The sequence below is a fragment of the Galeopterus variegatus genome, unplaced genomic scaffold (assembly GCF_000696425.1).
Source record: "Galeopterus variegatus unplaced genomic scaffold, G_variegatus-3.0.2 Scaffold1207, whole genome shotgun sequence".
NCBI classification, from domain to species: Eukaryota; Metazoa; Chordata; class Mammalia; order Dermoptera; family Cynocephalidae; genus Galeopterus; species Galeopterus variegatus.
Window position 1 is genome coordinate 227392 of NW_007727318.1, and position 10560 is coordinate 237951.

The 10560-nt window shown below is 40.2% G+C and overlaps 1 protein-coding gene across 1 annotated transcript in view; it reads left to right on the forward strand.

Moving 5' to 3' along the window:
- STX12 (syntaxin 12) overlaps positions 1 to 10560 on the forward strand; it is a 42179-nt gene that overhangs the window by 15272 nt on the left and 16347 nt on the right. Inside the window, exon 3 of the mRNA XM_008575573.1 lies at positions 6981 to 7080. Coding sequence (XP_008573795.1) covers positions 6981 to 7080 — 100 coding nt within the window. The remainder of the gene's footprint in view (positions 1 to 6980; positions 7081 to 10560) is intronic.

Sequence of the window (10560 nt, forward strand, 5' to 3'; positions counted from 1 at the left end):
CCCCCCAATTCCCCCAACCCCCTCTACCGCCACTCCACAAATTCGGTTCATCTCAACAAAGAAAATCAGAAAAGTCTAGATAAAAGTCTGGAAGAAAACAGAAAAGTTCTCAGCTGAGAATACACAGAGAAGAACAGATTATAAATTGATTTTTTCCATATTCTATAAAATTCCCATGGCTCTCTAGGGTAGTTAATACATTTTGATAGATGATTAATAACTTGATACTCTGACATACCTCTAAGAAGAGTTCTACTTCTTTGACTTTTTTGTTGGATCTACCTTTACGTGTAACCATATATTCAAACAACTATTTACTGGAGGTGTGTGTGTAGGGCATGGTGGTTGTCCACATACAAAAATGAGTAGAATGCAGTCCCTGCCCTCTAGAGGCATATAATCAGTCCAGTCCCATTTGTACCTTGCAGTTACAAAGTTAAGAAAGTCACAGGTGGAGCTTCTCTATGCCAAACTTTTAGGCTGCAAAAAAACTCCTTGGTTACACAGCATCATTCTGGGACTAGAGCTATTTCATTATTACTGAATTTTAGAATTGAGCAATGGTGGGAGTACTTATCATTTAGTCCTCACATAATTGTAAAGATCTAATGAGAGAAAATAAAAACCCCACACAAATAGTAAGTAGTCAATAAGTGTTAGTTAAATCTGAATATTATCTACAATTGGCGAAAAAGAGACCTAGCAAAATGAAATCACTTGCCTAGTGCCATACATCTAGTTAGTGGTCAAGTCTGGCTAAGATTAGGTCTCATTATTCCTAGCTTATATTCATTCATATCTTCTGCCTTAAAAAGAGTGCCATGCTGGGGCCGGCATGTGGTGCTGATAACAACAAGGCCACAGGTTCGGATCCCATACAGGGATGGCTGGTTAGCTCACTGGGTGAGCGTGGTGCTGACAACACCAAGTCAAGGGTTAAGATCCCCTTACCAGTCATCTTTAAAAAAAAAGTGCCATGCCATGATGTAAAGAGAAGCTGACTCAATTAATCAGTAATTATTAATCAATAATTATTTTTGTTCCCACTGGGTGCCTGGCGCTCTGCTGGACTCTGGTGAGTACAGAGGAATATTTCCACAGGTGGAAGTGAATTGGGAAAGGGAATAGGTTAGAGCAAGGACATCAGCCTATATGGCACAGAGAGCTATTTAGTTAGGGAGGTATCAGATAAGTAGGGTGGGGTTAAATGGAACACTGGGAAATCTAGGCCTGCCCCGTGTGACTACATTCTATTTCCTTTAAGAGATGGACTTTTGAGAGAACATAATGTGGCACAAGAATATAGCCACTGGAAGTAGCCCCGGGTTTGAATTCTTGTTATTATGACACTCTGCTCAAAACCCATCAGTGGCTTCACATTTCATTAAAACTCAAAGTCCTTATAATTATTTACAAAGTCCCATATAATCTGGCTCTCCATTACTGCTTTGGCCATTTATCTCTCTTGCTCACTCTGCTCTAGCCAGCCTGGCCTCCTTGCTGTTCCTCAATCACACCAAGCACTCTTGCCGTGGGGACTTTGTACTAATTACTCTCTGCTTAGAGTGCTTCTCCTCCAGATTGCTGCATGGCTTTATCTTTCACTTCCTTTAGATCTACGCTCAGTGTCACCTTATCAGAGAAGACTCTCTGACTACCATATATAAACTAGTACCCTCTGCCCACCGCTGTCATTCCAGTCCTTACCTGAATTTATTTTTCTTTATACTATTTATCATCCCCTGATATATGTTTATCTATTTTCCTTAGAATGTAAGCTTCTTGAAAACAAGTGTTTTCTAGTGCATAGAACAGTGTAGAATATGTACTCTACTCAAAATGAATGAATGAGTTCCATAATTCTCATGAGGTTCAGTGTGCCCATACACAATACCAGGATAATAATACTTAAAGAATTGCTGGGGTCAAATAAGGTAATGCTTATCAAGCACCTAGCCCATTGTAAAATGCTCAGTAAATGTTAATGCCTGCCCTGTTTTATAATTTATATTTAATGTTGTCCAGTTGGTAGTTTTAGTGGTATCTTGATTTCCATTTGACTTAGATAAGGACAGTCCACATGTTAGTGATAAAGAAAAAAGGTTATTTATATCTTACATAATGCTACCTTGGCAGAATGCAGTAATTATAGTGCTTACATTTTCTTATGGAACCATTAAGCTCTAAGTAACCCTCAATTAACAGAATAGATATATTTTAAGGAAGTTTTGTCAAAAGGCAAATTTCTTTTTTCTTTTTTTAAAAAGATGACCGGTAGGGGGATCTCAACCCTTGGCTTGGTGTTGTCAGCACCACGCTCAGCCAGTGAGCGAACCGGCCATCCCTATATGGGATCCGAACCCGGGGCCTTGGTGTTATCAGCACCGCACTCTACCGAGTGAGCCACGGGCCGGCCCAAAAGGCAAATTTCTAATCAAGTGAATCCTATATTTCAATTATGAAATTGGAGTTCCTCTTTTTTTTTGGGGGGGGGCAGCTGGCCAGTAAGGGGATCTGAACTCTTGACCTTGGTGCTTGGTGTTACCAGCATCATGCTCTAACCAAGTGAGCTAACCAGACAGCCCCTGGAGTTCCATATTTGCTAGGTCTTAAAATAAGGTGAACTCATAATCTGAAGTGCCACAAACCTATATATCTTTGACTCTGGAAATTTTTACATGATGCAGTGATTTTGGCTAGGGAAAAATAACTTGTACATATGGCTAAGGACTGGGTTGTTCATTTCTGCATTGAATGAGTAGAGTAGAGTCACCCAGTAATCAGAAGATTTTTGCCTAATTATTGCTTCTTATCAGACTTATGGACTATTTTAGCACATCATTGTTATTATAAGGTACTTAATAAACTTTAGATTGCATTTTTACTACTTTTGGTGACCAAATTGGGGACAAGATTATGACTGTGACTTCCAAATTTTGTTAATTTAAAGAACACCATTACTGGGCCGGCCTGTGGCTCACTCGGGAGAGTGCGGTGCTGATAACACCAAGGCCCCGGGCTTGGATCCCATATAGGGATGGCTGGTTGGCTCACTGGGGGAGTGTGGGGCTGACAACACCAAGTCAAGGGTTAAGATCCCCTTACCAGTCATCTTTAAAAAAACAAAAAAAAGAACACCATTACTGGGCCGGCCTGTGGCTCACTCGGGAGAGTGCGGTGCTGATAACACCAAGGCCCCGGGCTTGGATCCCATATAGGGATGGCTGGTTGGCTCACTGGGGGAGTGTGGGGCTGACAACACCAAGTCAAGGGTTAAGATCCCCTTACCAGTCATCTTTAAAAAAACAAAAAAAAGAACACCATTACTGGGCCGGCCTGTGGCTCACTCGGGAGAGTGCGGTGCTGATAACACCAAGGCCCCGGGCTTGGATCCCATATAGGGATGGCTGGTTGGCTCACTGGGGGAGTGTGGGGCTGACAACACCAAGTCAAGGGTTAAGATCCCCTTACCAGTCATTTTTAAAAAAAAAAAAAAAAAAAAGAACACCATTACCATTAAGTGAATTTGGAACAATTAATTTTTAAGTTTCAAAATTCTAATAAGTCAGATTTTTTTTTCTTACTGGACATGGAAGCATTTTATGTACAGTGTCCCTATAATATTCACAAATTGTACAATACACATTGATTTCCTCATCTTCATCCACTAACCCAGTCATTTACCAGTCTGGTGTTTCACAAGTGAAACTTTGACACTAATCCAGAGGACAGGAAAGGCTCTCACAAAGGAGACTGTCTTTTGGCTGGAGGAGCCATATATCTTTCGTGAAGTTCTATTGAAACTTGAAGATAAGTGTGTTTCTTCTGGGTGAAGAATGCTCTATTAATGTGTCCTGTACTCCAGCTACCTATAATAGAAGACAATGAATGCTCATAAAAAGCAAGCAAGCAAACAAGAAATCACACAACAACTTCCTACCTCTGTGAATGAATAAATCTCCCCCACTCTTCCCACCAGCCAGAAAAAGAAAATGGAAAGCAAGGCAAAAAGAAATCAAGAGTTCTATTCCTGTTGCAGAAGTCAGTGAGGGACAGGGGTGTTCAGATTCCCAGGCAAGCTGGTGTCAGAGTATTATTCCTTTTTATTTCCTCTGGACCTCTGCTTTCCTGGTCCAGGCTAGGGGTTTAAATGTCCAGGATTCAAACATGACCATTCCTAGTCTTAAAATATCTAGGAAAAGATAGAGCATGCTCAACAAAATTGTGTGTTTGACTATATCACAGTACAGACAGCACAGTTGGAAGAACACAGCCATCAGAGTCTGATGTACCTTGGATTGAATTTTTGCCCTGCTATTTATTAATTTTGTATGCTTATATAAGATACTTTACCTCTCTAAATGTATTTTCTCATGTGCAAAATGAAGATATATCTACTTCAGACTGTTGCTGTGAAAATTAATAAGAGAATGTATACAAAGCTCCTAGTGTAGTGTCTGGCACACAGAGGTACTCAGTCAGTGGTAATGTATCATTAAGATAAGTGTACACTGTTTTCCAAAAATGGCTGCTATAGAAAAATTATTGTGTATTAATGAATTTAAATTTTTTATTGTTGCAATTGATATTTGGTATCAAGGCTCTTCCAAAGGTAATGAAATTTCTAACCAGTGCCATGGGATACCTGGAAAAATTAGCAAATTCTTTGGGGATGACAAACAAAACCACCTTGTTCTTAGTGTCATAGTTACTCTATAGGAGAAAAGTGAACCTTGTAATTAGTTTTTGGAAGAACACATATGCCAAGGTTTTGTTCATAGCATGTTTTCTATTAGTTGCATGTACTTATTCAGGATATGGAGAGACCAGTGAGCTGAGAAGTAGGGTGCTCATGATGAATGTATTTTTCTTTTAAATAAATTTTTCCCCCCCTCTCTCCAGCTGCTCAGATAAAGAATTTGATGAGCCAACTAGGAACGAAGCAGGACTCAAGCAAGCTACAGGAAAATCTGTGAGTAGTTTCTTAACAAGGTTGGGTTTTGTGAGGGCCTGTTAAGGACATACTTCAATAGTTGGATCTAGAAGAGGGGCAACAAAATATATATATTAATGGATTGTCATCTCCATTCTTCTCAGAGTCCTTGAACTCTCATTCTTTCTTCCCTTGGGCAGTTTAACAGAACAATTTAGGGAAGTAGAGAAGGGAATTCCTACCACTCTTAAACTATATTCTGCTCGCTACTTTGCCTGAATGAGCCTCCTTGTTGGCACAGGACTCTTGATGATCTAGTCTAGTTGGATATCCAACTATATATAATATTAGAAAAATGTATTCAGAATCACCCAAAGGGAGACTGAAGGAAAGAATAATGGGCTGGTAGGAGGGAATCTTGATTCTTATCATATCCTCCTTGACTCCACTTCTGCTCTTAGAAGTTCTATTCTTCATTTTTAAAATATACTGAGCAATCATCATTGTTTTCTGTCCTAGACATTGTGAAGTGAGAGAATAACTGTTATTACTGTGAGCATATGAGATAGATATGAAATATCTCTGGATATTTTAGTATTCCCTGGGATGTTCAGGCTCCTGATAGACTCCCTCTTATTTTTTATCCTGAAAGCCCATTTGCAGTGAAAAAAACACTAATGTGTTGTCTCAGTCCTTTTGGGCTGCTATAACAAAATATCATAAACCGGGTAGTTTATAAATAAAAACTTATTCCTCATAGTACTGGAGGCACTGGTAGATATAGTGTCTGGTGAGGGCCCACTTTTTCATAGATGGCACCTTCTTGCTGTGTACTCACTTGGAAGAGGCAAGGCAGTTCTCTGGGACCTCTTTTATTAGGGTACTAATTCCATTTATGAGAGCTCCACCCTCATGATCTAATCACCTCCAAAATGACCCCACCTTCTAATATCATCACATTGGAGGTTAGGATTTCAACATATAAGTTTTGGGGGGACACAAACATTTAGACCATAGCATGTGGTTTCTGTTCTCCCTTAAAAACTTTACAGAAATGCCAGAGAGTAGAGGAAATCATGCATGAAAGGAGCTCTGTTTAAATTTCCACTACTTTCCAATCCCACTTAATATATTACATATTCTTCCCTCTTTAATTGCCTTCCCTCCCTACTCTTTATGTATTTTTTTTTTCCTTTTTGTCTTTTTTCGTGTCCGGCAACGGATCGCAACCCTCAGTGTTGCGCCCATACCAGACCGGGACCGGCAACGGGATCGCAACCCTCGGTGTTGCGCCCACACCTCGCTCAGCCAGTAAGCGGGAACCGGTCTGTATGTGGGATCCGAACCCTCGGCGGGAGCGCCGCCGCACTCCCAAGCGGCGCACTGTAGCAGTGCGCCACCGGGCCGGCCCTCTTTATGTATTTTTAAACAACACAGCCTTCTTTATTTTGGAGGGAAATGCCAGAAAGTCAGGTATAAAAAGCAACTAAGGAGCCAAGAATAAAGCCGAAAAAGAATCACCTTTAAGCAAGAATGTGGGAATAGATCTTTAGAGGTTGTTCCCTAGGGTAGGTAGGAAGCTATGCTTTTAATGCACATTTCATTCAACCACCCATGCCTGGATTCTAGTCAGTGGACTGTGACAGACAATCACCTTGCAGGACTCCTGGGCAATACAATGTGAGAATTTTATAAGAGATTTCAATATGTTAAAACTATTAGATTTAGGTGTGGATGGCAATTGCTCTTCTTATATTTCTATCAGAACTGCTAATATGCTTTTCTTTTCTCCCCAAAGAGTTAAAATTCCTGATCTGTGCTTCCTCCAGCAGGTGTAATTGAGGCAGGTTCTTTCTTCTCAGTAATGTGAAGGTGACTTGAAGTGAGCTTGCTTGAGGTTTTGTTGTGAACCTGGGCATCCAGGGCCCATTTCTTCAAATGGCCCTTCATTCCCTGCATTGTGACACACTCTGAGAATAAAGTGACACTGAGTATAACCAGCTCTCAAGAAGTGACAACATCCTGAAACATATCTTTTCTCTCTTAGGCAACAGTTACAACACTCCACAAATCAGCTCGCCAAGGAAACAAATGAACTGCTGAAGGAATTAGGGTCCTTGCCTCTTCCCTTATCTACTTCAGAACAGGTTGGTGTTTTGTTTTATTTACTAACAGGAAAGGACCTTGTTTTAGTAGAAAGGTAGTATGTGTAACAAAAAATAAGTTGGCCTTTGGTGCTAGATAGACCTTCTCTGAGCCTCAGTTTCCCTATCTGTAAAGTGGGGGATATGTGACTGTTGTGACAATAGAAACATGTATGCACCAGATGTAGCAAAGTACCTGGAATTTAGTAGGTACTCAATATGTGGTGGCTGCTGCTGTTATTAATAATATATTATACATATATTAATAAAATGTTTTAACTGAGAGGAATCTCAGTGTTTGCATCTCTTTGGGATTTGGTTAGCAGCTTTATGTTTGCAGACTTGGTCCTAGTTTGATTTGTATCTAGTATCTATAAATTTCAATCAAACCTTTTCTACATTTTGCAGTCACCTTCATGTCACACCATGAGTCATTCACAGGTCTCAGGTTAAGGAAATGCTCAGGGGAAAACATTTCTCTTTTCTTTTCTTTTTTTTTTTTTTTTGTCCTTTTTGAGACTGGCCGCACCGCGCTCAGCCAGTGAGCGCTGTGAGTGCACTGGTCATCCCTACATAGGATCCGAACCCGCGGCGGGAGCGCTGCGGCGCTCCCAGCACTGCACTCTCCCGAGTGCGCCACGGGCTTGGCCCCATTTCTCTTTTCAAGTAGTTTTATTCAATGGCCATTTAAATCCTTTAAAAACACACAATTTTTACTGGGATTCATTGTTCCCATGTCTTTTCTTCACACATTCCTGAAGTCAGACATGTCCCTTCCTTCATCTTGGCTTAACCCTTTTACCTATCATTCACAGTCTACTTCAAGTCCTCTCTCTTCCAGGAAGAAAACCTTCTCCATCTACCTTAGCCTACTGTGATTCTATTTTACTTTTAGTTTCAATGCCATTCATGGGGGCACTTAACTTATGTTGCTTTTTATTATTGAACTTTTTTTTTTTTTTTTTTTTTTTTAAAGATGACCGGTAAGGGGATCTTAACCCTTGACTTGGTGTTGTCAGCACCATGCTCACCCAGCGAGCCAACCGGCCATCCCTATATGGGATCCGAACCTGTGGCCTTGGTGTTATGAGCACCGCACTCTCCCGAGTGAGCCACAGGCCGGCCCGTTATTATTGAACTTTTGAAATGATGATGTCCTATCTCTGATGGCTCTGAAGACAGAGCCTTCAACTTTCCTATCCTGGGAGCTGGCTCAGTTGCTACAAAGTAACTACAAAAAAAAAGAATCTTAATGTAATTACCCTTTGGTTATCTATATATGGTCTGTTTGTTTTAGTTGTTACTCATGCTGGCCTTTCAATTACCGGCCAGTTACCCCCTGCTATCCAGTATCTCCAAACTGCTCCGAAATTACCCTTTTCCTCCTCCCAGGTGTGCACTTGGGAATACACACTTGTAGATAGTTTTCATAGTAATAAGAAAGGAGTCTAAGGGTCTGATGCCAGACAGAGTCCTGAAAGTACTTAAGAGTTATATAGTACCCCAAGCAAAATATAAATAGAAAATTCTCCTGCCAAAGAAATTTTCCTCTAATGTATTCCAAAACCAAATAGAAGTTATTTGAGGATTATGCATGCTGTTATTCCCTTCCATTAGCTAGGATCATTAAGAACACAAAATAGGTCTACAAGCATACTCTCTCTGGTGAAATATAATTCCTTGGATTCCCTTAAGTGTATTGTGCTGAGTACCCCTTTGTCTTTTTACTCTTTCCTCATCTATTTAATCTTAGCCCCATTACCCATCTTTTCACTACTGTCCTGTACATCAAACATCCTACTTTTGTTTTTTTTCCATACTAGGTACTATCATCAGTGATCTTCTAGTTGTCAAATTGAGTGGCCTTTTTGGAGTTTTTAACTCACTTTTCTTTTTTTCTTTTTTTTTTAAAAGATGACCGGTAAGGGGATCTCAACCCTTGGCTTGGTGTTGTCAGCACCACGCTCAGCCAGTGAGCAAACCGGCCATCCCTATATAGGATCCGAACCCGCGGCCTTGGTGTTATCAGCACCGCACTCTACCGAGTGAGCCACAGGCCGGCCCTTAACTCACTTTTCTTCTCTCTCTCTCTCTCTCTGTGTCTCTCTCTCTCTCTCTCTCTCTCGTGGCTGGCTGGTACAGGGATCCAAACCTCGGACCTTGGTTTTATCAGCACCATGCTCTAACCAACTGAGCTCACCAGCCAGCCCTCTGTTTCCTTTGATCCTCTTGCTCAACCTCTTTCCACTGAAACTTTCTTTTTCATTCTGTCCCCAACCTGGTGATCCCCAGGTTGAGTCTCAGACTCCTCTAACTCTACATCCTCCTAAAAGTGGGCGTGCCCCAAGGCTCTCACTGATCCTCTCATTTTCTCACTCCACATTTTCTCCCTCAGGAGTCTGATCTACTTTTATGACCTCCCTGTCACCTTTATGATCATGACTCCAGATCTTTTTCCATCCCTAGCCCCTAAGCCTTTAAGTACTTGGCCCATGTCCCAATTCCTGTTGTGAAATCTCCTCTTAAATATACTACTTTCATATAAAATTTAACATGTTGGCTTATACTGAGCTCCTCATGTTTCACCCAAACACCTTACCTAAGTTGATTAATAATACTTACTGTCATAAAAAAGTTTGTACTTTTTGCCCTAATATTCCCATTCTTGCAAATTTGTCCTAAGGGAAAAAAAAAATTCTGAAGGAAAAAACCCCAACTATGTGTACTATGGAGCCAAATTTCCTGGATTTAAATTCCACTTTTGCCATTCACTGTGTGATCTTGGGCAAATTACTTAACCTCTCTGTGCTTTGTTTTTTTGATCTGAAAAATAGGGACTATAAGAGTACCTAATTTATAGGTTGTTGTACGGATTACGTGAGTTATTATAAAAAACACTTATAAGAGTAGCAGTACATGGCAAGCACTGTATAAACATTAGCTATTACAGAGGGCCTCATTTTAGCTTTATTTATAATAGTTAAAAACTGAGAACAATCTAGAAGGAATGTTTACATAAAATTTACTAGATCAACTTGATGGAATATATGTAACAATTAAAGATCATAATTGTGAATAGTGTGGTAACATGGAAAATGTTTATAGTATTCTTAAAAGATGATATTTTTGGATGGCAAGATCAGGGAGTGATGTTTCCCCCTTTATTGTTATAATGTTGTTTATGTAAAAATAAAAATCCCAGAAAAAGGAAAAAAGGTTCCTCACCTAAATATGCTTTCAGTACAATCACTCTTCCAGGTTTGAAATTTGAGCAATTCTTGACTATTCCTCTTCTTCCACAGTCACAAAGTCATAATGTTTCTTAAATTAATTTCTTTGTGATCCCATGACTGATACTGTGTCCTCCTAACATTAAACCTAGACTATTTTTTTTTCCTTAATTTTATTTTGTCGATATACAATGAGGTTGATTATTGTGGCCCATTACCGAAACCTCCCTCCCTCCTCCCCCCCCCCCCCCCC